A 27865-nucleotide genomic window follows, 5' to 3' on the forward strand; every position below is an offset into this window, starting at 1 on the left:
CCAATTAGTATCTGGATTGTCAACAAAACCTCTAACTTGGACTTCTGAAGAGTGGACTCCGCATTATTTTCCATCATTTATCATCAGTCCTGGTTAACTGGGGATGCCCCAGATGACTGGAGGTTGGCCAGTGTGATGCCTGTCCTTAAGAAGGGTCAGAAGGAGGACCTGAGGATCTACAGGCCTGTCAGCCGGACCTCAATGTCCAGCAAGGATATGGAACAGATAATTTTGAATGCCAGCATGCAGCATCTACAGGACAACCATGGAATTAGGCCCAACCAGCACAGGTTTAGAAAATGCAGGTCCTGCTTGACCAAATTGATCTCGTTCTACGACCAGGTGACCTGCCTAGTAGATAAGGAAAAGGCTGTGGATGTTGTGTTCCTAGACTTCAGAAAAACCTTTGATATTGTCTCCCACAGCATTCTTCTGGAGAAGCTGGCAGCCCATGGCCTGGGCAAGTGCACTTTTCTATGGGTTAAGAACTGGCTGGATGGCTGGCCCAGAGCGTGGTGCTGAATGGTGCTGCAATTGCTGGTCGGTCACTACTGGGATTCCCCAAGGCTCCAGACTGGGTCCAGTCCTGCTTAATGTCTTTATTGATGGTATGGATGAGGGGGTTGAGTGTACCCTCAGTAAGTTTGCAGACAACACTAAACTGGGCAGGAATGTTGATCTGCTGGAGCGTAGGCAGGCTCTGCAGAGCGATCTGGACAGGTTGGGTCAATGGGCCGAGGCCTGTGGTGTGAGGTTCAATAAGACCAAGGCTGGTTCCTGCACTTGGATCACGCCAACCCCGTGCAGGACTACAGGCTGGGTGCGGGAAGAGTGGCTGGAAAGTGGCCCAGGAGGAAAGGACCTGGGGTGCTGATTGACAGCTGCTGAACATGAGCCAGTGTGAGCCCAGGTGGCCAAGAAGGCCAATGCCATCCTGGTCGTAATCAGAAATAGTGTGGCCAGCAGGACCAGGGCAGGGATTGTCCTCCTGTGTGTCCAGAAAGAGCAGTGGAGCTGGTGAAGGGTGTAGGAAGCAGGTTATATGAGGAGGGCCACAGGTTGGATGAGAGAGCTGGGGTTGTTTAGCCTGGAGAAAAGGCGGCTTGTGGGAGACCTTATCACTCTACAACTGCTGGAAAGGAGGGCGTAGTGAGATGGGGTTGGTCTCTTCTCCCAGTCAGCTAATGACAGGACGAGAGCAAATGGCCTCAAAGTGCACCATGGGAGGTTCAGTTTGGACATCAGGAAGAATTTCTTCACTGAAAGGGTTATTAAACACTGGAATGGACTGCCCAGGGAAGTGGAGTCACCACCCCAGGTGGTGTTCAAGAAAGGACCAAATGTGGCACTTAGCGCTATGGTTTAGCTGACATGGTACTGTTCAGTCAAAGGTTTGACTTGATGATCCTTGAGGTCTTTTTCAGCCTTAATGTTTCTATGATTCTGTGACTTTGATATACTTGACAGATAAATGATATTCCTGTCATGAGAAGATTTCTGAGATTTAGAAACATGTTCCCAGCCTTTTCCAAGATGAAATCCAAACCTTTTAGAGTTCATCACGCAGAGAGACAAAGTCAGGAGCCTGGCAGGTGGGGACTTCACCAGTACGTAAGAGACCCTTTCTCTGTCACTCTCATGTCTCCCATGAGTCATTTGAATTAGAAAGATACAACCATCCCACAGTCAAACTTTCTTTCTCCTGTGTTAAGGAATTAGTCAAAGCCTCACTGAATCAATTTATTGCAGCATGACAGCGTGCTGTACACTGTCTCTTGTTCTCCTCACATCTCTGACCAAAGCTGCAGTGGTCCGGCTGGCAAAGGCCAACCTGTTGAACTTCCTGAAGGTATTTCCTTGATTTTCAGCTATGAAATGTGTTTTCCTCTTGAAAATTATGTTAAGGAAGGTATATATCTGTAAAAAATATTCACCAAATTGGTTTCTATCAGTAAAAGTTGTGAACACGTTTTCATGAATTTCCTGGTTGCAGATATACCACCAGGTTTTGTCTATCACAACACTGACTAATTAATAAAAAATAATGTAATAGGGCAATTCCTTTTGTAGTTACATTAGGTAGAAGAAAATTCCTCAATCCCTGCTTGCATTAGTAAAGCAAATATTACAATTTAAATTACTCTACTGAGTTAATTTGAAAACCAGAGCCTTATGATTTTTAAAACAAGATTTTAAATCGTATTTTATGATTTTAAAACAAAACTGTAATATTTAAAATTTTATTATTTAAATATTTAAATATTTAAATATTTATTACTTCTGAAAAACAAAGGAGTCAAAGAAAAATTACAGTAAATGTGAGATATATTAAGATATTTATGTCATATTTCTGTTTAATTGCATATATAAGCTATTATGTCATATATCTGTTTAATCATTCCCCTATTTAGAAACTATTCTAAAGTATCTTGAAATACAGTAAAAACTATTTACAGTTAAAAGATTTTCATGTGTATGCATTTTGAGTAAATTATCAGCATGATTTTAAAATGTACTTAATACACAGCACCATGAAGTTAACTTTTTATAGATGCTTTCCTCAAGTTCACTTTTCCATTCCAGAGCTCAGCATGCTGTTCTGTAGAATCACCAGTCTTTGTGGTGGGTTAAAACCAGATGAAATTCACCTTTGTTTATTCATCTTTTTTCTTCCAGTTAATAACAGTTTGAAGAGTGGCTTTGAGCTAAGTAGAGAAAGTAAAGGTCTTTGCCAATTCATTCAGGAGTGCTATTTCTTCTAGAGCTCTCCCTTGGTTGCAAGGTGTCAGTGTGCATGACAGACTTCCAAACCTGTCAGTCATCATTTACCTCACCTTTCTCTTCTTAGCTTTTGTGGCTTTCTCTTTTCTGGATGTAAGTATTAGTTACACTGATGTAGGCAATATTATCTTTCTTGGAATGAACTGGGGGAAATTACTAATTTTTCAGTTCCAAATGGAAAAAAACTCTTTCATTCTGTAATGGGTTGCAATACAGCAGTGAAAGACCTGAATGACCAATAGTGAAACCTACTGTGGACAGAGATCCTGTTTAGCTACCTCCATCTCCTCTCCATTTTTTTAGCAAGGTAGTCTGAAATTGATTTGTTGGGCTATGCAAATTTTTATCTACAGATTATTTTGTTCTTCTTTGAGATGGTATCTCTGCTTCAATCAGTTGTTCCATTTTTAGTCTGTCACTGGGAATCTTCAGGAAGAGTGAGACAGGGTTATACAAACAGGTACCAATTTTTGAAAATAAAATAAGAAGCACCTGCCAGATTTCTGGGCTTGTTGAAATCAATTTTTTTTTGGTCCTCACAGAAAACAGGAGTATTCTGGCTGCAGGCCAAACAGCAATGGTTTTTCTTTATAATGAGCATAAAAGGACAAGATTTTTTAGCAGCTTTTAGCATGCTTAAATTTGAGTAAAAACATTTGTTACCAACACAAGTCAGCTTCCTAAGTGTTCTGCTTACATAGCACATTTTTTTCTGAAAGTTATGAACTAACTGAAATCCTTCTAAAAGAAAGAAAATTAATATTTGTTACAATATCAATGCATTAAGAAGGGGATTATAGTACAGCCATAATAATCTTATGTTTTTAAAATATTAATCTTATTATGCTATCATCACAGCCCGTCCTTAAAAAATGGAGAAACTTTCTTGTTGACAAAATATGAATTTTTTATGCTCCTAAGCCTCAATGCTGTCAAATTATCAAATATCGTTTCTCAGCAGATATAGCTTGTATTTGTATTTACAGAACATATATATGCCACAGTAACCATATTTGAAAGTTTAATCTTTTAAACTATTTACATTGGGTTTTCAACATTAATAATGGAAAGCCTTTGTAAGTTGAAATAAAAAGGGGAGGGGTAAAGAGAGGGGACAAGTAGTTTATGATGTGAAGAACAGGGTAATTTTTGTAGATGCTCTTCAATCATGTAATCATAGGCAGGCAAGTCATATGCATTTGCTGAATGAAAATTATCATTGGCACTGTGATCATAAGATACTTCCTTGATATTCTTGAAAAATCATATTAATGCTCAAAAGAATTAAATTCAATCCATTATTACCAAGTTATTTTAAATTTCTGAAAAGATGTAATCCTTTGAATAGTTGCGTCCAAGCACCCAGCTTAGACATAGCGTTAGTGACCCTGTTCTTCCATAAACCAGCCCTCTGGAATGCCTGCATCATTGCTCTGCTACTTGCATGAATATGGGTATGTATGTGTGTATATATAGGTATAGATAGGTATGTTCTATGCATATAGATTTGAAATACATGCATTTACACAAGTATACAGTGTTCTTGGTTCAGAAAGTCGTGTAAGCAACTTCATGCATGCACTAGATGTTGTAGGGGTAGTCTGAAGAAGAAGTTAAATAATGAGGACTGCTCAGCATGGTTTTTACAGATATACTGAAATTTTTTCTCTGTATCTCTGCGAATGTATTTAACTTCTTTACTTCCTACAATTCAGTAGAGAGAAACAGAAGTATCACCAAAAAAACCAGTCATATATAGTGATTTATATAAATGGATATATTGATGCTGTTTATAAGCAAGGAGAGCACATGGATACATTGCTAAGGAAACCTGAGCTGGAATCACTTGATCTTCCTGAGTTATTAAATACTTCCTCCTTGCACTTTGTTAGCTTGTGGATGTGCTAGCCAAGACTTCCTCTCTTGCTTCTTATTGATGAGGAGAAACAGAAGCCCTCCCAGTGCTAGTCATACTCTGACCTCATGATTTAAGGTCTAAGGTGACCAGCAGTAAACTTCAGTGATTCCTATATTTATCTGTGCTGATGTGTTTTGCTGTATCTATCTAAAAACTATACTACTCTTTTTTAAAGCTTGATTAGCCACATGCAACACAGAAAGGAACAGTGTACAGAGAAAAATGTTTAAGTGAGTTATATCAGGCTCACACAATGTGTCATCTATATTATTTGATATTCCAGCATATTTTGAAAATATATTTAAAATTTTTAATTATCTACATTCACAAGTTGTTATTATTATTGGCTTGAAAATTTTTGGTGCTCCCTAAAGATAGCAAAGGTGATGGCATTTTATTCTAAACATATGCTTTCTTTTAAATATTAATAATATACTAGAAGTTGAGCTTTCTAGACCCTTTTTATTTTTAAAATTAATCTTTTTATGGTTAAATGAACTCTAAGCAAAATGTAGGTGGTGGTATAATGGGTTGGTTCAAATAATTCAAATATCCTTTTGAAATCCTGATTTTATTTAATGTTCCAAGATATAGCATACTGAAATAAAATATATGCCACCTCTGAATTTGAGAATTTTTAATAAGAGTTGTGTTACTAATGATTTGAAACAACAGAAGTATGCAAGTTGGCTGTTCAACTGACGAATCTTGCATTTTGAAAGAAATTCCTGATGGTAATTTTATTCATATTCACATTACTTTAACTGGCTAGTTGGATTTATATCAATTACTATTGCCAGAACAATTGTGACATAGTTTTGATATGCTAGTAAAAATATCTATTTTGGACAAAATTTTTACTAGTAAATGTTGACTTTATCCACTTAAACACAAACAGCTAATTTCTCATCCCATTTAGAACAATAAAGATGTGTTATGGCCTTCCTTATTACAGTCCAGTTGTCTTTTAAAAAAACTATGTTGTCCCCAGACTTTAAGCATAAAACTGGAAAAATTTCTCAATTAATAAGGGACCATGTGTTGGTCAAGCTCATTTCATAGATCTTTAATTCATGGATACTGTTAAGTGAATACATAGAAGACATTCTTATCCTTATTGGAACTGCTTAAATGCCTTAAAAATAGACTACTTTTGGATAAAATGAAAGTGTATTAGAATAACTTCTTATAAAGTGAACACTAATGAACGTCCAAACTGGTTGATATTGGAGATTTTTACCAATGCTATTGTTTAAGATTCAATAAATGTGCTGACAAGTATGAAATCACTGTCTTAAAAGGAATCTGCTGATTTATTGTTAAACTTCCATTAGCCAAGACCGCTAGATTGCTGTATTATACCTCCAGCAATAACTGCTTTGAATGTGTTTCATTTAGCATTTCCAGTTGTTGTCCTTTTCTTAGTCTAAGACAATTTTATGGTGCAGAGACTCTGAAATGTTACCTCCCCTCTCCCTGTCTACCAATAATGAGAGACAAATGCAAAAATATGTAAGTGGGAAAATAACAATTTCTGAAAGAAAACAGCAACAAAGAAAACAACAATAACCACTAGATACACAGGTGCTGAGTCAACTGGTTTCCCCAGGAACAAAGAAAACAAGACAACTGCCACCCAGGCAGCACATGTGCCCCAGAGGACAAAGAAAAGATGGTGAAGAGGCTTTCCTGGCTAAACCTCCCGCTATGGAAGAAAAAAACCCGCGAAGGCAGGGTCTCATGGTGTGATTCTGGTGCCAGATGGGATGTGCTGGCATTGTCTGGAGCAGTTCCAGGCCTGCGGTGTCAGTTTTCCTGTTCCCTCTGTGTGACAGCAGGGTGCATATCTGGGAGGTCACCCCTACTGCCTGCTGCCTCTTCCTGCCACCTGCTGGACTCCCTTTCAGCTCAGCCAGCCTTGTCTGGTGTCAGTGCCACGGCCTCATGTTGCTGCCCCATTCGGGGAGGGCGACATGGTCCTGCTGGGCACCAAAAACCGCACTCCTGGCCCAGACGTTCTTGGCTGCAGTTTCAGATCTGTCACTTTTGAACCACCAATTTGGGAGTGGTCCCGCTGCCTTGTCTCAGCCCAGTTGTCCTGCAGAAATGTCCTGGAGGGCTCAGAAATGTGAAGAGACCTACAGGTCATACAGTGCCAGGGTCTGCTGATTGCTTCACTTCGGTGAGCCAGACCAAAATGGACCCCTTTCTGTTCCAGCCATGGTATGCATTATCTCTGCCGAAACCATGCCTACAGCTGATGTGAATGGTATTTTAAACAGCACTGAAATCCTCAACTCTGTACCCAAGACATTATCCACCCCTTATTCTATACCATGCACATGACAGCCAGATGTTCATACCTTTCAACTGTAGACATCTATGCATACAAATAACTATATACAGATACAGGTATTATTTAAGTGGTCACTGACTGTTCCCCCAAGATGTTTGTTGGCTTTATTTTAGTCCATCACTGGTGTGACTTGAGCAGTCTGTATTCATTGCTGTGGATATTTTATGACATATGGTGTCAGTGTCATTCAACAACCAATATTACATACATAATTCAACTATAGATAGTTCTCACCAAAATCAGGTCCCCTGTGTGATGTACACAATGTTCCCCATCCCTCTGTATTAGCTACCAAGTGTAACCTGGTCCTTGAGCAAAAACAGTCCCACGGATGGGTTTGCCTTTGCTTGAGATGGGACTAATCTGAACTTTCATATGCAAACGTATATGGTGCATGTTGGGAAAGACATGCACCATATGCACCATGGGGACTTTATCTTCATTGCTATATGCAGTGATTCTGACTGGGCAGGGCTAGAGTGATTAGTGGAGCCGCTAGTGTTAACTAATCAGTTGGTCTTCGGTAAATGCAGATCCCAATGTTTGAATGTCCCACCGCCCACTGCCTTCAGTGAGGTTTTTAACAATCCATTTCACTGTTTGCCTTTCCCAGCAGCCCGTGGGTGATAGGCAATATGATACACCCACTGAATACCATGTTCTCTAGCACAGGTGTCCATGAGGTTCTTGTTTGAAATTAGTCCCATTGTCTTACTCAAATCTTTCTGGGGTGCCATGTTGCCACAGGACAGGCTTGAGGCACAGGATAGGTCTCCAGCCATCCAGTGGTGGCTTCTACCATTGTGAGCACACAGGGCCTGCCTTGGCAGGTTTGCGGAAGTGTGATGTAATCAATCTGCCAGGCCTCTCCATATTTATATCTAGCCCATTGTCCCTCATACCAATGGGCTTTACCTGCTTGGCCTGCTTGATTGCAGTGCATGTTTCACAATCACGGATTACCTGGGATATGGTGTCCATAGTTTAGTCCATCCTTCACTCATGAACCCATCAGTATGTCACATCTCTTCCCTCATGACCTGAGGCATCATGATTCCAACAGACTAGAAATAATTTTCCTTTGTGTTGCCAGTCCAGATGTACCTTTAATTTTGGCAGCCCGATCCACCTATTTGTTGTTGCAATGCTCCTTATTAGCGTGACTCATAGGCACATAAGCATCCACATGACAGACTTTGAGTCAGCTTCTCTACCCTGAGAGCAATGTCTAGCCAGATTTTGGCAGCTCAGATTCTTCAATGCCAATTGGCCTTTTTCATCTTTCTAGCCACCTCCACAGAATGTTTGCTACCGTCCACAAGTCAGTATAGAGGTATAGTGTTGGCCACTTCTCTCACTCAGCAGTATCCAAAGCCAGATGAGTTTTCAGCTCTGCATCTTGACTTGATCCACCTTGTCCTTTGGTAGCTTCTGCAACTTGCTGCTTAGGGCCCCATATGGCAGCTTCCCATGTTTGACTTGCCCCTACGATATGGCAGGAATTGTCAGTGAAGAGAGCGTGTCGCATGTCACTTTCTGGTGGCTGGTTATATGGTGGGGCCTCCTCAGCCTGTGTCACCTGATCCTCTTCCTCTTCATATCGTAGTCCAGAACTTTCACCTTAAGGCAAGTTTGTGATGATTTCCAAGATCCCAGGGTGATTAGGATTTCCCATCTGAACTTGCTGTGTGATCAGAATGATCCACTTACTCCAGGTGGCACTGTTAACATGATGTATTGAAGGGATGTGCCCTTTGCAAATTCTGCCCAACACTCCCCATGGTCATCCTACTGGGTGACCGGATTTGGTCTTATATTTACTCCTTCAGACAGGGGTGACTGCTGTTGGCTTAGGCTGCCCATCTTGTTGAACTGCAGCCTGAATGACTATGGTGTCTGCCAATTTGCTCTCTTTCTCCTCTGGCTGTAGGTGCTGCTATATGGTAAAAAGAAGCATGCGGGTAAGCATTAACTAGGGCCCAGCAGAGAGCAGTAAGTTGCCCCTCTCTGAAACTGCCACAGCAATTTTATTTCAAATATTCTGCTACCTTATCAGAGTTCTGTATTTGTTCAGAGGGAAACTTCCAAGCTATTGGAGCAGAACACTTCAAAAGTAATCTTCAAAATCCCATTTTCTCCTACATCCCATGCCACTCAGGAATTTTCACCTCTCGGGCAGGTGTCCACATAACCTCCTGTCTCAGTTTTGAGACAAATTTAAGAGGAGACATTCTGCAGTGAGTAGTCTCCTTTAAAGGGTTTCGACAATTCCCTTCCACCAAGAGATAATTAATACTAATAGAGAAAAGTGAAAAAAACCCCAAACAAACCAACAGTTTATTAACAACAGAATGCCCACAGGCAAGGAAGAAAAGTAAATAACCCCTAAAAACTGAACTATCAGGACTCACTCCCCACCCCACACAAACACAGGAACAAAGACCCCAAAATGTCCAGACAATGGGGCAAACATTGAAAAAAAATACTCCTTCCAGACACATGGTGCAAGATGGTGCTGGCTTTCATACTGAGGGAAGTGGATTTTCCATGGAGGAGTTCCAGCAAAAGGCAAAAACCTGGCTCTCTGGTGTCGACCTCCTCTCCATGAGCAGACAAAGCAGCTGGGCTGGAGCCTCTTGGTGTGCTTTCTCTCCCCGGCTCCGCTCCTCGAGGCTGGGGCTGGAATGGGGCGAGTCCGCTCTCGCTGGTCCCGCTCCTCCGGTCTCAGACCAGCAGCTCTTCAGTTCACCTCAAGGCGGCTGAAAGATTGCTGCTGCAGCTTCTCCAAGCCAGAGGAGGAAAAAGCTTTTTGCCTGAGCCAACAAAACCAAACTAGCCAAACAAAGCTGAATCACACAGCGCCATGGAATGCCTGGGCAGTGAGGCTTTGAAAATGCCTGCCAAAAGCCCAAAGCTTCCCCCTCCCCAACCCCACACACTACCAGTCTCAGGCTTTAAAGATACAGCAACCATTTCTGGGCATTTCTGATCATGGAATAGACCGTAAATCACTCCAAGACACCTCCCTGGAAATCTCCATCCTGACTCCATGTGTTGTAGATTGTACGGAGGAGACCAAGCAGAACCAGCAAGAAGAATATGGTGTCCTTAGCACCCAGAGGGAATTCAGCATTCTCAAGAAGTGATGTGTCAGACCTGAAGGGGAGAAGGAGGTGAAAGGCTGGGAAAAATCATCTTCTCCTGTTCCCCCAACAGGCTGTGTGCAATAATTAGTAAACCTGCAGATGTAGCAGCCCAGATGAGGAGAGGCAAACAATGATGAAGACATAAACCAAATGATCTTCATTGCCTTTGATGTTATCATTCCATAAACTGATATCACATCAACTGTATCTTGGTTCCTCTCCCTGATCTGAAGAAGAGCACTATCATGGGGAGATGGTTCCACATATTTGGGTGCATACACAAGGTTAGGTGCCACACTACCATGACTAAACCAAGCAATGTGGTGACCAGGGAGTTCTGTACCCAATATAGAAATTATTTAGTCAATTCTTTATTTTTTCACTTTCTCTCTTGAGCCCCTTTTAGTTGGGTGCCAAATATGTCTTTGTTTAAGGCAATTTTACAGGGCAGAGACTCTGCAATAAGTTACCTCCCCTTAGTTTTCAACCTCTCCCCTCTACCAATAAGGAGCGACAAATGTAAAGAGATATAAGTGGAAAGAAACACAGTTTACTAAAAGAAAACAGCAATAAACAAGAAATACAAAGGCAAACACTTAAACCCTCACCCAGAAATGCAGAGGAGGTCCCTCTAATTGTTCCGGGGAACACAGACAGAATGGCATAAATTCCAGTCTCTGGGCCAGGACAGAGGACAAAGGTGACAAAGGCAACAACATATCAACCGAGCATCCGTGGTTCCAAAACTGCCTCCTTCCCCAAGCAACAACGGGAGAGGGGAAAAAACAAAACCTAGAAAACATTTTTCTCCAAAAGGAGTCAATGCTGTGAAACGCCGGAAGAAACTTCTCAGCAGATGTAGGGCCAACCCCCTCAGCAGCTGGAATCTTGTGGGGCGGCTCCGACCCTTGGCGACGGACGGCTGTCCTGAGCAGCAGCGGCGGAAAGTCCGGAGAAACATCTCCCCTGGCTCCAAAAGCGGTTGTTGCTATAGCGACTGTGGCAAGGGTCGCTGTCTGTCTTTTTTTTCCATCGGTTCCTGGGAGGCCGTGGCTAGCAACCTGTCAGAGCGCCCCGCTTTCTCAGGTTCTCAGGAGCCTGGAAAGAACAAAACAAGAACTCCACGTGTCTGTTCCCTGTTTTTAAAGGGACCCAGCACCCCCTCCCCTTTCCGTGAACGGGGGTAAAACACAGAGGTTCTGCTTCCCACTTTGGGTCTTAAAAGGATAGTAAACTACCTTGCACGGATTGATGTAGGGAAGATACGGAATACAGGATTTGGGGTCACCCCTAATGCTAAATTCTTGCCTCCTATCTCTGTAACTATGGCAGTCCTTCTAAGCAAACAGCTCCTCTAGTTAAAAATATGCAACAAATCAAATTAATTAAAATTTGTCTGTTCAGCTGGTGCAGTAGTGTTTCTGAATAACTCTGAGGACCATAAATTCAAATTAAGGTTTGCACAACTTCCTCCTAGGTTTGAAGAGAAGGTACGTTACCAAAGGGAAAAGGGGAAACTAGTGACCCTGTTAAACAACATTCATCGGGGGTGCTTGCAAAAGTGACTGTACTGAAGGTTCATACAGCCAGATTTTGCATCATAAACCAGAGAGTGAAGCAGACAGACACAGCAATTAATTGTACCTAATGTTAATATTCACATAAGGTTAAGTATGATAGCAGTCACATATGAGTGGAGTAATAGGAAGTTAATTATTGCAAAATGTTGATCATAGGCATTCAGTGCTTATAATTTTATTCATAGCATGCTTTGGTTGTTCTGATACTCCTTCAGGCAGTAATATGGGTTGTCAGATTCAGTTTTTAAGGTACAGGTGTGAAGGATATATGCTAATTTATACATGTTTATTGAACATATTTTTTCCTAATAGTTTTTTAAAAATGAGATTTTACTACAAAGCACTTGTTCTCCTGGTTTTAGTAAGCTTCTAAATAGATACAAAAAGTGTACACCATGCTCTACTGCCAATAATGACTGTCCTCTTCTTGCAAATACAAGGAATGCAATATAGTCGTCCCACCATTCTGTATTATATTTGATTTATTCACGAATCTAAACTTGTATATGGCTTCTGATTTTTGCAGTCTGAATGAGAACCTAATAAGTGTGGGGACGGGATTAAAGTTTTGCTCCTGACAGTTTCCTAAATGCGGTCCTTGTTCTGCTGACTTTTTACACCTCCTACTTTTCAGCATCATCCTATGGCACATTTATAACCTATTACATTTAATACTTGAAAATGTGATTTCTGGTTTTAGTATTGATGCTTTACCTTTTGTCTTCAAGTGGTCTGAACTGGGAGTCTACACTTTATTATCTACTTAGAAAAGAATGAGATTAATATTAAAGGAGTATCAAACTCTTAAATATCCACAGAACTTGTAAAAGAGGTGGAGCCACAGAACTGGGCGTTGTGTTGGCAAAATTAGAGTGCTGCATTTATTATCCTGATTTTCTTAAACAGAATATTGCATGACTCTTAATGTTCTATATTTGATTACTAAAAGGAAAAAAAATCATCTTCATAGTTTTTCCACTTTTGCAGTTTTAGTGGTATTAGCTCTTAATCCTAAACTAGAAATGAGTATTCACATGGGGAAGGAAGAATCTGATGTCATTTATTTCTTGTTAGACCATTATACTTGAGAAAAAAAGAAATGAAGAGCCAGTCAGTTTTCTGGTATTTTGTAAAATAGTACTGTCACTGCCAGAGAATATGACAACTCACATTAAATATTTGGGTTGGACTTCATGTGGTGACATTTCACTGCAAATTTAGAGAGTACTGAGAACATCTGCTTAACTTCCAAAATGTGTGTTAGCTCTTCCACTTTTTCTCTGCGAGTTTTAGAAGGTTTCCACCTCTACCAATGTGTGTGTGGCACATAAAATTGAAGAAAAAGTACTGTTGCAGTAAATATAAGTAACATTTTATAGTAGCTTTGACAATTTGTGTCAACTGCCTCATGGCCATGCCACATTCTGTGTGGCAAGGTTTTTGGGGGCTGTAGTTGGCATGATTCAGTAATCTCGACTGGTGTAACCACAGCTGTGGAGGGCAATGAATTGATAGTAACAACTTCTGTATTTTTTTACTTGTTCTTAAGACTAGTTTAAAACACATTAAAAATCAATAAAATGTTATTTTTCTTTCAGGTGGGAGATGAAAGAAGATGCAGATCTTGAAGATGAGGAGGAAGTTATGGTGGAACACTTAAAAAATGTTTATTTGACACAAAGGACTTCTATCTCAGAGGATAAGGAAGAACAATTACCTTGACAGAATTTGGGTAGCACCTTTTTTCTGGATTCAACAAGATTAACTTAATGCCATAACTCACAGGACTAGAAAGCTGAGAAATATGTATTTTGAGTAGGAGTTCTAAACTAAAGGGTGTTTCCCTGTTATTGTCTGATCACCCCATCCAGGAAGCAATTGTTCACACATGCATAAGGTGAGGAACGGTGCAAGAAAATGTCAGTGTCATAAAACAAGGAGGTTCTTCTATCTCAGTACTGCAGAGGCATAAACCTGAATGACAAACTAAGAATTGATTTAAAAATATAAAACTGACTCTGAAAGTAATGCAACTTTAGACACAGGCTAAGCAAATACTCCTGGTTTCCATCCACCACTTTGGAGTTGGAGTCAGCCTGCCCCCAGTTAATGTCACTCAATGACCTTTTCTCTCCTCTGGTACTTGTTTATTAAATCACCCAAAATACATGAAAAGGGATAGGTATAGACCATACACCTACAGTCCTTTCTGAGTTGCTCCAGGATGAGTATGCTTGGCCATTATTCCCAATCAAAAATGCATCAGCTTTACTGCCCTCACAAATCCTCACTTAACATCCAGTGTATTTTATGGCTTAAAAAACACTTTATAGAGAAACTTTAGAAGTTTTGAGAAGCATCTTTTTATTAAAAAAAAAATTATTTGCAGGTAGTGCTCAGAGGATTATCTTAACAGTGGACTGAGAAAATAATAAATAAATTAATATTTATTTTTGATAAATATAGTAAAATATCATAGTCAAAGTAATCCTGGTTTGATATTCAAAATTTTCTGAATATCAAATATTTTTCTGAATACTAAATATTTTTCTTACACACTTGTGAAAACTGTCAACATGGAATTATTTTTTATACAGAAGGTGTGGTTAGTATTTCTTTAGCTCTACAGAAATAATCCATAATTTTCTCTTAGTTTCTTTCATTAAAAGTCTAATGGAACTATTTTCTCTGCTTGATGAAGGACTCTGGCAAGATCGTGCTAAGGGTGCAATCTGAGCAGAGTTATTCATGTTCCCAGTACATCTTCACACAGATGCTATTATGGACATAACTTAGACCACTTGAATAGGATGAAAACATGCTTTTTTTCCCTAAAGGCTTCAGCAGCATCATGGGAAAGCATATTACTAATGCTGATTTAGGGTCTTATCTGAAATGCAGGTTTTTCTCCTCTTAATTGCTCTTTTTTCTTTTCATATAAAGCATCAGACCATTTAAAATGAAAATGTGGACAATTGCATCTTACAAATCTCCAAAGATCTTGTTACAACACTGCAACACGAAAGGGCTGTGAGGCATTGGAGCTTAAAAAATGCTCAAAATATTAATTAAAGAATAAAGTAGACATTTTCCTCTGCTGCCAGTGTAGTAATTTCAGATCATAAAGAAGTGACTAGTGTAAAAACCATTTGTCTTTGCTTTGTATTTCACCTTTGGAGATTAGTGGTGGACTTCAGGTTTAAAACACCTCTACAGGGATCTTCATGATGGCAGGTTTGGTATTCTGACAAATGAGGCACACATATTCCAAGCCATACAAATAATGTGTTAGTGTACATGGAAACTGGAGTTTAGAATATTCTCTCCTATTCTATCAAAATCTATTGTACATAATTGACTTTTTGCATAGTCACATGAAGTGCGTATGTGGTGAAACTGATTGAAATATGTCTTGTGAAAATGCTTCCTTTCTGGGAGATGCCTACTCTGAAGAGGACCAACTTTGCAAGTGAACAAGATAATTGAGAGTAAAACCCCTCACTTAAACTTAAGTGGGAATATCCATAAAGGGAGTTATTCCAGACTGGTTATTATCCTCTAAATTCACAACACACTGGGTTCTGGAGTAATCTATAAGCAGTCACATTTAGAAAAAAAGAATTCTTTATGCCCCTTCCTCCTTTCTCTCCCTGCCACATTAACTCAGCAATAAGCCACAGGGTAGCAGTAGGAGAATTTTGTGTTTCCCTTTATGATTATTGAGTCCAACTGTTAACCCAGCACGGCCAAGCCCATCATTAAACCATATCCCAAAATACCACAACTACACATCTTTTAAATTGCTCCATGGATGATGACTCAACCACTATCCTGAGTGGCCTGTGTTGGGGCTTGATAACCTTTTCAGTCAAGAAATGTTTCCCAGAATCCAATCGAAAACTACCCTGGCACAACTTAAAACCATTTCCTTTCATCCTATCATGTGTTACCTGGAAGAAGAGGCTGACCCCCACCTGGCTACAACCTCTTTTCATGTAGTTGTATAGAGTGATACAGCCTCCTTTCTTCCAGGCTAAACACCCAGATCCCTCAGGTGCTCCTGATCAGATTTCTGCCCCAGACCCTTAACCAGCTCCACTGCCCTTCTCTGGACATGCTTCAGAACCTCAATGTCTTTCTTGTCATGAGAGGCCCAAAACTGAACTCAGAATTCACCAGTGCTGAGTAAAGGGGGACAGTCACTTCCCTGGTCCTGTTGGCCACACTATTTCTGATAAAGGCCTAGATACCAATGGCCTTCTTACCTACCTGGGCACACTCTGGCTCATATTCAGCCAGCTATTGACCAGCAACTTTTCTGCTGTGCCTCTTTCAAGTCACTCTGCCCCACAACTATGGCATTGATTGGGGTTGTTGTGACCCAAGTACAGGATGTTGATCCTTGTTCCACTGGCCTCAGCCCACTGATCCAGCTTGTCCAGATCCCTTGTAACCCTCCAGCAGGTCAACACTCCTGCTCAATTTGGTGTCATCTGCAAACTGACCGAGGATGCCCTCTAGTCCCTGGTCTAAATAATTGATAAAGGTATTAAATAGGACAGTCCCCAACACTGAGCCTTGAAGAATCCCACTTATGACTGGCCAATGACTAACATGCCTAAGAACGTAACAACATAAAAGCTGAACCTTTTATTTGGATGTTTTTCCTATCCTATACGTGCATCTTTTAGGGTATCTGAGTGCAAGAGAATGTGTGTTTCAAATTGATCTTGACCCACAATCCTTACTGAGATATACCAGGGCTTGATTTTGATGGCAATGTAACCATTCCAACTGACCTTTAGGGTATAAAAGAGACATCATCTTGGCAATATTACCTAATGCTGAATACACACTTCTACAACATTCACATTTGTTCAATAAAATTACAGTAATAATAGGAATTGTACAACTAAGATTGCTAAGTAACATGCCATTGATTTATCAAGACTGTTTGCTTTAAACTTAAATACTTAATTGAAGATTGAATGAGCTGACCATTTATCCATTGTATAGATGTATTCCATAGATGCTTGTGTGTAAAATTAGGAACATTTTTATAATGGTAAAACTGCTGCTTTCTTTGGCTTTTCTTCATAAAACAATAGTTCTATATTCTTTAAAAAGTTCTGCTGCTTCTAAAATTGACTTAATATTAAATTAATTTTTAAGAGTGATGCAATGTCTGGGCTCTTTGACACTACTTATTGATCCAGGAATGTCTCATATGTATGTTTAGCCTAAATAAATGAAAGCAGCAGGAGTCAGATTTGTTTGCTATAGTGTGGGCCCTGTGTTTCATGACCACTGCAATCTGATCGTGTTAATTGCTCCTGGAAAGCTGGTCAAAAATAAGAACTAGTCTGTTGTACACAAGCAGACCTTTCTGAGTGGGCAAGAGCTGGCCTCACTGGCTCAACTGAATTATCTCAAAGGGAAGTTATTGTATTTATAGAAACTAATTGGATCAGATAGTGCAAACTAGGTTAACTATACATGATCATTAATGCTCACACCTAATTATCATTTAACAATTTAATATACTTAGCCCCTTTTTCAAAACAGGCTTCAATGGGAGACTTCATGACATGGAATATCTCTAATTAGGTTTGTTTAATGTCCCCTTCAAAATGCTCCAAATCTTAACATCTTTCATCTTTTGAAAGGTAATTAATAAAATTAGAAGCAGGGCAAAATTGAATTTGCATTAATAATAATGAAACTCAAAAAGAAAGGAGAAAGAGAGATATTTTGGGAACAGATTAACATGTAGCACAGCCCTGCTTTCTAGTGACTGCTGTCCTGACAGACTCCCATAGGCCATGCTTTATTTTAGGAGAGGGAATTTGATGTGCATCTATGCTATTTGCTCAGGAAATATGCACAATGGCAAATGGATGTTCTCTAATTCACCTCTACATCATCACAGCAGTGCATGTTAGGCATGAGGCTGGCTTCTTCCAATTAGCTTCTTCTGATAGAAATATTGAATTTCCCTCTCAGCTGGGAGGTCTTCACAAAGTACTAGTGAGTCTTATGTACAGTAAAACATCAATTATATGCTGATATAATACTATTTTATGGACCTCCTTAAAAATATGTGCAATCATTTCTAGTGACAAACACTACTCACTCCCAAGGCAACAGCTGACAGACAGAGGAATTAGATCCATTGCCCAATTAGACATGAAAGGAGAGAGTAACTTGATGGCAACAGGGAGATTTCTAAGTGAGTATATAGATCTTGAGGAGGTTCTTGTTGCAACAAAGCCACTTTTCTGTAGTAATTTTCCACATGGCATGTTATGAATGGAAGCAGAATCTCTAAAACTTTTCTAAATGTAATGAGTAAAGGTGAGCTTACTTTATCCTCTACCTTTGGACTCCAGCACTTGAAATGCAGACTAAACTAATTGACATTGCCAGGAAGGCAGTACAAGAAAAGCATGCAAGGTCTTGAGCAGGCTGGGCTAAAAAGTACCTGTCAGTAAAATGATGAAGGAACCAGATTATTCCTCTTCAGCAGCATCATTTGAGCATAGACTGTTAGCAATTATTGCAGCAAGTGAAACAATGATACGGCACTGACAACATTCTAAAAATTAAGGACTCATGCAAAGAAGCAAAAATAAATCCAAACACTTTTTTCTTTTCCTGAAAAAAGTGATTCTGTAACAAGTGTCTCAGGAAGAACTGGCAATTACCAAATACTAATGAGTAAAGTGCTCTTCTGAATTAAGACTGCATCTCTAAATTTAATAGCCAACTATCCCTATAGTGATAAGAAGTCACGGAAATCATGGCTGGTACAAATTTCACTACTAGATCAAGACCTTTATATCCATGACAACTTCCGCTGTTAGTAGGTTGCAGTCATCTCTGAGAAGATACAATATAATATCTCCTACTGAAAAAAAAGTGTGTTAAAATAGCTCATTATACATTTTCTGCCTATGTGGTAAAACTGACTGAAATATCTTTTGTGTAAAAGCTCCTCTTCTGGGGACCTCTTATTTGGAACAGGATACATTTTGCAAGTGAAATAATCTAATCCAGAATAAACCACCTCACTTACTCTTACATGTGAATGTCCATACATGGAGCTCTTCCAAACGGGCTAGTATCTTTTAAATTCACACACTTTGTTCTGGAGTAATTTGTAAACAGTCAAACAGGGGGGGAAAAATAAAAGAAAAAAAGAAAAGAAAAAGAGGGACAGAACAAAACAAGACCTTTGTGTCCCATTCACTATGTTTTCTCCCTGATGCATTAATTCAGCAGTAACCCACTGGGTAGCAGTAAGACAATTCTGTCTTTCCCTTTACAAGCATCGAGTCTAACCATTAACCCAGCACTGCAAAGACACACCTGCACATCTTTTCAATCCGTCCAGGGCTGGTGCCTCCATCACAATTATGGAGTTTCTGCAGTAAACTGACCCAAGCTCCAACTGACAATAGCCTCAGTGTCTACACTGCCCTGCCCTGCCCATACTCTATCTGGAAATAAGGCAAAGAACCACATAATCGTGATCATATTCAACAGGTTTGATCCTTTCCAGTTACTATGTCAAACAGAATGCCAAGGCTGCCATGCCGAACACAGGTTTCAAACTCCACTGATGATGGAGGTTTGCTACAACAGCACATAAATTCATTTTGGGACAACCTTTTAGAAAATAGTATCTTTTCAGCTCTTCCAGTAAATACATATATTGATAAAAATTACTTTTGTAAAACAAGCACTCAGTCATTAGAAAGCAACTGATGAATGATTAGTAATGCATCCGTGAGTGTTCTTAATGCCTGTTAATGTTAATTAATCTGTCCCTAGATTAATTAATAATAATCCTAAATAGAGGATGGAATATGATTATACAAGCCACTTTGGTAAATTTGTGATTGCCTAATATCCAACAATTTTATCATTTTGTTCCATAATCTGTGTTCTTGATGTAAAAGTCAACTTTTGAATATTTGGTTTCCATAACGAAATAGGGTCACATAGTTCTTCATAGGTCATCTTGACTCTGTTTTTTTTCCACCTCAATACTGCCTTTCTGGCATCCTTGAGAACTTACTGTTTTATTAATATTTGCTGTAATTTACCATGTGAGTACAGCTGCCACTCAGTTATACATGAGTAAGTATTTAGTATTCTTGACTGTTATACAGACCTAAAGCTGTGTAGGTCCTATACAGATAATAATTTCAGGTTTAGGGTTTGAACACTTCTGCTCCTAATGTTCCACATGAATTCTGTAATACCTAGGTTCTTGGATTGTTCTAAGCTACCTTTGTTACTGGGGAGTGGGAGTTATAGTCCTGTGCTGCTAGTGAGTTATATTTTTTACTTAAACTAATGTATTTTGCCCCAGGTTTTATTTTCTTTAATTCCTCTGAACTTTAAATTTATACTTGGAAATCCATAGCACATCTGTTTTCACAACCTACAAATACCTAAATACTAATCAGTAAAGCCTATGCTTTCTCAAACCTAATACAGGGTCTTAGAGAACCAAGAATTCAATAAATGTAAAATTCAAACCAAGCACCTGCAAGGTTACTATTCAAGAAATGCAGTAGTTGTTTTCAGTTGGATTTTCACCTCTCTGTAAAATCCAGAAATTTTGTCTTTAAGGAGTTGTTTGCTAATATATAGGACACTTTATGTATATGTAAATATATACATATTCTACCTAATTCACATGTCTTAAATGGATTTTATTATGTAGATTAAGGTTATGCTTTTCCTCTAGATAATGGACAAACATTGGGGAAATAAGAGGTTGAAATGGCAGGTGGTTTTTGTTCTGGCACGACTAGCAAACAGGTAACTTTCTGTGGTAAGCCAGATGTGGCTTTGGGAATGAAATTCTGTTGGCAGGAATCCTACCTGCAGGTATGGATTACCTTCAGGAACCTGATGGCTGAACAAATGCTATGAAGACTTTTTTTCAGAGGCAAATGGATTAGGTATCTTCAAACAACAATAAATTTCAGTTAAGGCTCCCAAATTTCACACAAGCCCTTCTATTTTATGAATGAAGAAACTGAGAGAGGTCGTTGCATTAATGCAATGCAAATGTGTAATGCTAGTCATCTGGCCTCCTTTAACCAGAACATGGCAGTCTATTCTTTATATCCAGGAGCTATGCAGGGGCTGTAAAATTAGTGACTGTACCTCCACCAGACTTTGGTATCAGCACACAAATAACTCCACGCTAAGGTGAACCTCCATCAAAAGCTGCCCTTTAACTACATAACAGAAAAGGCACAGGTATTTCTTTTTCCATTTTCTGCGTACACAAATGTTTAGCTGACAGTTGTAGTTTTTTTTTAAAAGTTATATAATACCCTGAAGCAATCATCTGCTCTAAAATGCATAATTTATTCAAAAATAATTTGTGGAGTTGAGGGATTGATAGTTTAGAACGGAAAAATTATAGGTATGCTGAGTAGATTCTTACAAAAATAAATCATGTAATGTTATATTGAGATCAAATATTTCAAAATTCAAAGTACAATTAAGTTGTTTGCACATATAAGAGCAGTGAAATAACTTTGCAAGGTTTGCATCATAAACCCATATATCTACAGAGTAAATAGTAGAACACAGACCATAAAGTTCTGTCATGAGTGTTGCTTTCAATTTTTGTTTCATTCCACCAAAACTCTTCATATCAGTCTGGCATTTTTTAACAACTATATACAGGACCAAAGAATTATGAGTGGTAACTTGAAATATGTATCATATATATTTAATCTTTACAACAAATGCAAAAGCAGTAAGTGAAAAACAAAGACATAAAAGACTGTAAAAACTCTTGAGAACATATAATGAAGCATAAGAGTGAATGTCACAACAGATTTATGTATGTTCAACTTTCAGCAAAAACTGCTGAAGATGAATTTAAGAATATTTATGTATCATACTTCTGGCACAATAGCAGGAACCAAAATAAATTATCCAGGAATAGGACATAAGAAACAGATTCAAGCTGAATAAGAATTTAAAGAAAACTTTAAAGCCAAAGAGAGATTTTCTAGCCCTGCAGAGCACTCAACAACAGCGTTGTTTTTTAATGAGTTTTCAGTATTTCACTTTTTTCCTAAAGTTTCTAGTTCAACTATTGTGAAAAGTGTTTTGGAAAAGGTAAAACATCATCTTTGTCAGGAAAACTAACATATTTTTATTTTTCATGAAATGCATTCTCTGTATTTATGCACTATAAATTGTACACAAAAAGCCTGTTGCATTGATGCCAAGCCAAAAGAACAAATGCAAAGAAACTGCAAAGGCAATTCTAAAGAGAATTATTTTTTCTCCAACTCTCTTTTCTTTTGAGTTTTGCCTCAGAAGGAACTTTGACAAGACTATACTTTCTTTTTTTTTTTTTTAATCTCTGGAAATAGGAAGTGTCATTAACCAAAACAAACAAACAAGCAAATTTAAGACTAAAAAAACCTGATTTGTTTTCCATATCGGGGTTTGATAAGAGCTGGCATTAAGTTGCTCAATAGGGAGACTTTTACTGTGCAAACACATCGCTCAGCATTATAGTATCTTGTGATATTCATAAAGTAGGTGACATGGAAGGATCCATAGGACACAGCAAAATGATGGTGCAGTATTCAATGATTCTTCTAGTCTGATGTAGTATATCTATATCTAGTCCGATACCCACCCTTTGAACCCTTTTGTCAAAGAAAATTCCTAAACTGGATCACATCCTTCAATTTCAGGATGCAGAGCAAAGCTTAAGTGGAATAAACGGACCACATTTATTGCAAATGTGAACCCAACCCATATAAACGAAAAGTGATCAGTCTCAGTATATTCAGATAGCCCTGCTGTGAACTGTTTGCCAGGTTTGGCATGCCCTTAACCAGCAGTACTCTGACTGAGAACTAACAGTGTTAGTAACTGACAGTGCCAGATACTGAAAACAGAAACATTGGTACTTCTGAAGAAAGGGCCATGTTGTTCTACAAGTGCTGAGCACTACAGGGGGCCCTAACAACTGCTTATGAAAGTTGCATTGCAGGATAGCTATTCAAACCAGACATCCTGCTTGCTATAATCATCTATCAGCTGCTTCTAAAGTCCTGCCCACCTTCACTGTGTTATCTGGAGTAGATGAAGTTTTAATTGTGAGCAGGTGGAATAAGAAAAAAAAGAAGGGGAAAAAAAAAGAGTATTCTGTCATTCCAAATTTCTTGAAGTTCTTCAGGCAGTTTTTAAAAATGCAAAAAATATAAATAAAATCAATTGAAACAAATTGTGGAGACACAGCTAGAAAGCAGAAGTGAGAGCACTGCTAAACTCATGTCAGAAGTGGATGTGGTAACGCTGATAGGCCACAAACCATGGCAGGCAGTAGGGCCTACCAGGAAATAGCTACTATAAGGGAATGGCATGCTTGGTATGTGTTAGTTAGTGCTAGCTTGTAGTTTTGCAATGTTATTAAGAAACTTAGATATGGTTGTTATAGTGATTGCTGCTTATATAAGAATCTATTTTTAGTTACTGCTGAAAAGGTATAAATACTCAGCTCTGTTTCAATAAAATTGCTTATTGCATCCAAGCAATCTGCCCTGTCTCTTCCATTGCCGACCGTCAAACGACAACTGGTGCCCCCGTGCGAGGACTGGGACTGCTCTTAAGTGACAGTCAGCGATGCCCTGCAGAACTTCAGTAACTTCACCAAAGGTTAAGCAGCAGGAGAAGCATGAGCCTTTGGAACTGTGGTTAAGCCGCAGAAAGAAGCGGGAACCACACTGGCCGGCAACTGATCCTCTGAAAAAGAGGTGAGTTGCTGCAGGGAACTAAGGGCCAGGGTCAGGGGATGACCACCCTAGAAAGAGACGTGTTTGAGCTTATGTCAAAGCTGCTTGACAAGCAAGGCAAATCTTTGCCTGCACACAATTTAAAAATTATACTCCGATGGACTGCTTCCAAACTGCAAGGAGTAACTCAGTCCACAGATTTTGCAGCAGATCTGTGGGAAAGAGTAGGACTGGAGCTTTGGAATGCTGTAGCTGACAGTGATAAAGCTGCTGCAAAGATGATTCTCTCCTGGAAAGTAATCTTTGAAGCTTTGAAAGCTCAAGAAAAATCTCTTTCTAAAGATAAAGAGGATGCCCCTTGCCCCCCCCTCCGCAGAAGCAGAGCCTCAGAACTCTACAATTTGAAGAGATTGTGCCTCTTTCACTAAAGGCTCCAGCTCCCATTGCAACAAAAAGGGAGAGGGGCTCCTCATGATCTATAAAAGCATTTACTGCTGGCTATGGTCCAGCTGACAGCAGTGAGGATGAAGGAGAGGATCCTTTTGACCCCGGACCCATCGATCCTGAGAAAGAGCTAGATTTATTTCCCCCTGACCCTCACGATACCTGGGTCTGCTTGAAACAACAAGCATTAAAGGAAGGGGATCTAGACTTTGCAGACAAAATTGTGGCACCGGTCATATATGGGACCAAGAAAGCAAAATGCCCATTGGGAACAGCTATCTTTCCCAGAGCTTAAAGAGCTTTGGCGGGCAGCCACAGAGCACGGTATCAGTTCACCGTATACTTCTGATCCTGCTAGATTCTGTGTTTGCAGCTCATATCATGACACCATATGATTTAAAAACACTGGCACACCTGTTGCTATCCCCCACTCAAAACGCTTTACGGGACAAGGAGTGGAAAAAAGGTCTACAGGATCTGCTTTTATCTTATGTGGGTCATGCTAATCAGACCCTGGTGGGCCTCACGATTAGACAGCTTATGAGAATGGGACCACATACCGATCCTGCTGTCCAAGCCTGAGACATTCCCAAGGAAACCCTTGAAGGAATCCAAAACATGGCTCACCAAGCCTTCCTGAAGGTCCGTGATGCAAAAACGCCTCAGAAATCATTCACTATTATTGTCCAGGGGCCCCAAGAATCTTATATGCAGTTTGTCGACTGCCTTAAGCAGCCGCTCAAACACCAAATTGATAATACAGCTCACAAAATTTTGCTTTTGAAGCTTGCTGTTGAGAATGCCAATGCAGACTGTAAAAAACTCCTTAAGTCCCTGCCTAACCAAAATCAAACTCTAGGTGACATGGTTGAAGTGTGCATCTGTGTTGGCACCCTAGAACATCAATATGCAGCCATGGCTGCAGCCTTTGCAGCTGTGAGAGGGCCCCCTGCATTTTCAGGAGTCTGTTTTGGCTGTGGCAAACCCGGTCACTTAAGAAGGGACTGCTCTGCTCTGAAAAGGGATAAACCCAAAACCACTCCTGTGTGCTCACAGTGCCGCAGAGGCCCACATTCTGCTAATCAATGTTGCTCCAAGTATGATTCCAAAGGTCGCCTGCTCCAAGGATACCAGGGAAACTGGAACCAGGGCGTGGGACCGCAGCGCCGCGCTCTGACACAGATGCCTCAGCCGCCTCTGCAGATGTCAGCCCCACAGATGCCCAACAGAAGCTTCCCTCAAGTCTTCGCCCAGCAACTGCAGGTGGTGCCGGATTGGACTTGTACACCTCAGCCACAGTAACGTTAAATGATTCTTCCATTCATTTACTCCCTACAGGAATTTTTGGACCACTAGAGCCCCAAAAAAGTGCCCTGCTTTTAGGAAGGTCCTCAAGTAGACTTCCAGGACTTTCTGTTCTCCCTGTGGTCATGAACTTAGATTCTAATGGCGAACTTAAGATCATGGTTTGGACCCCTAATCCACCATGTTTTATCCCACGAAGGACCTGCTTAGCTAAATTAATCCCTCTTCCACATGATTCATCATCTTCTGTAGAAAAATATAGCACCAAGGTGGGAGGATTTGCTTCTATAGGGACCCCATAAATACTACGGGCAGAAACAATTTCAGGTAAGCGTCCTACCTGTCAGTGCACCCTGTCATTATGGGGACAACAAATAATGTTCACTGGTATTTTAGATACCGGAGCTGACATTACTGTCATTTCTCAAGATAAGTGGCCCCCTAACTGGTCCCTCATGGAGGTGCCCATGGCCCTCACCAGGATAGGAGGAAGCAGTCGCAGTTATCAAAGTCACCATCTGATTCAAGTGAGAGGACCAGAAAACCACACAGCCAGTGCAAGGCCATTTGTTTTACCTGTGGCCATAGTGTTATGGGGACAAGATGCACTCGCTCAGTGGGGTTTCAAAATTCAGTCAGATTTTTAATGGGGCCATTGAAGCACACAACACCTTGAAATTAACCTGGAAAACTGATACCCCTATTTGGGTGGACCAATGGTCCCTGCCATTACCTAAACTGCGTGCACTCACTGAATTGGTCGAGGAACATCTTCAAAAGGGACACATAGTCCCCTCCACCAGTCCTTGGAATTCACCCGTGTTTGTCATTAAAAAACAAACTAGCAAGTGGCGCTTACTCCATGACCTTCGTAAAATTAATGCTGTTATGGAGGACATGGGAACCCTCCAGCCTGGCCTCCCATTTCCTACCATGATCCCTCGAGATTGGCATTTGACAGTCATTGATTTAAAGGATTGCTTTCTTGATATTCCCTTGCATCCTGAGGACGCATCAAAATTTGCCTTTTCTGTCCCGAGAACCAATATGCAGGCACCCTTACAAAGGTACCACTGGGTTGTCTGCCCCAAGGCATGAAAAATAGCCCCACTATTTGCCAGTAGTTTGTTGCAAAAATCCTCAGTCCCATTCGCCTAGACATGCCTGACGATCTTTTATATCATTATATGGATGACATTCTAATTGCTGCAGAAAAACAAGAAGCTATGGAGAAAGCCTTAGCCCTTGTCACCGATGCTGTAAACCAAGCAGGACTTTGTGTTGCTCCTGAAAAATTCAGCGTCAACCCCCTTGGAAATACCTGGGCTGGCAAATTAGCACCTAAAGTATTTCTCCTCAGCCTTTACAAATTCAAACCAACATTTGAACTTTGCATGATGCTCAGAAACAGGGACAATTAATTTGGTTTGTCCCCTGTTAGGAATCTCAAATGCAGACTTGAGCCCTTTGTTTGCTCTATTAAAAGGGGAACCAGATTTATTATCACCTCGGCAGGTTACACTGGAAGCTCGCCAAGCATTGCAAAAGGTAGCTGATGCTATTTCAAACCGGCAAGCAGCCCAATGGACTCCTGAGTTGCCCTTTTCTTTAATGATTTTAAATCTGGCCAAGCAGCCCCATGCTTTAATTTTTCAGTGGGACCCTAATTTGCCAGACCCTCTATTAATCATTGAATGGACTTTTCTGCCACACCACATGTCCAAAACTGTCTGTACCCAACATGAAATGTTTGCTTTGCTCATTGTAAAAGCTAGACAGAGACTTGTCACACTTGCAGGTGTAGACTTCTGTTTGATTTGCTTGCCTATGACTGCTGATTATTTACAGTGGCTACTTCAACAGTCTGAAATGTTTCAGATGGCTCTCACCGATTTCTCTGGACAAGTTTCTACACATCCCCCAAAACACAAGCTCATGGTAGCAGGTTTTAATTTTTTAACACGACCCAAGAGAAGTGAAGTCCCCTTGCAAGCGTTAACTGCTTTTACAGATGGATCTGGTTGCTCCCACAAGTCTATGATGCTGTGGTGAGACTCAAATCCCAATCGATGGGACTCAGATGTCACCACTCTTTCAGGATCCCCTCAAATTGCTGAATTAGCAGCCATTGTATGAGCCTTTGAATGCTGGCCTATTCTTTTTAACCTAATAACTGATTCTGCTTATGTTGCAGGACTTGTGGAAAGAGCTGAAGCTGCTGTGTTGAAAGATGTGCCCAACGCAGGCTTGTTTTATTGGATGCAACAACTCGTTTTCCTTTTAGATAATAGACAAGAGTCCTATTTTGTAATGCATGTTAGATCTCACACTACCTTGCCTAGTTTTATTGCAGAAGGAAATCACCAGGTGGATTTGCTTACGCTACCTGGGCAAGTGTTACCTGATCGCTTTTCCCAGGCAAAAATCAGTCACTCAGTTTTTCATTAGAATGCTGTTGCACTTGTGAGAACTTTTGCTTTGCCTTCTTGCCAAGCCTCTAGCATTGTGGCTGTGTGCCCAGACTGTCAAAGACACTCCTTTCCCTC

At 40.1% G+C, this 27865-nt stretch overlaps 1 protein-coding gene across 1 annotated transcript in view; it reads left to right on the forward strand.

The window, feature by feature from the left end:
* KIAA0825 overlaps window positions 1-13571 on the forward strand; it is a 252267-nt gene extending 238696 nt beyond the window's left edge. The window contains exon 20 of the mRNA XM_082301264.1: window positions 13380-13571. Coding sequence (XP_082157390.1) covers window positions 13380-13503 — 124 coding nt within the window. The 3' untranslated portion in view covers window positions 13504-13571. The remainder of the gene's footprint in view (window positions 1-13379) is intronic.
* Window positions 13572-27865: the final 14294 nt, after the last annotated feature.

The sequence above is a fragment of the Coloeus monedula genome, assembly GCF_965178545.1.
Source record: "Coloeus monedula genome assembly, chromosome: Z".
NCBI lineage: Eukaryota > Metazoa > Chordata > Aves > Passeriformes > Corvidae > Coloeus > Coloeus monedula.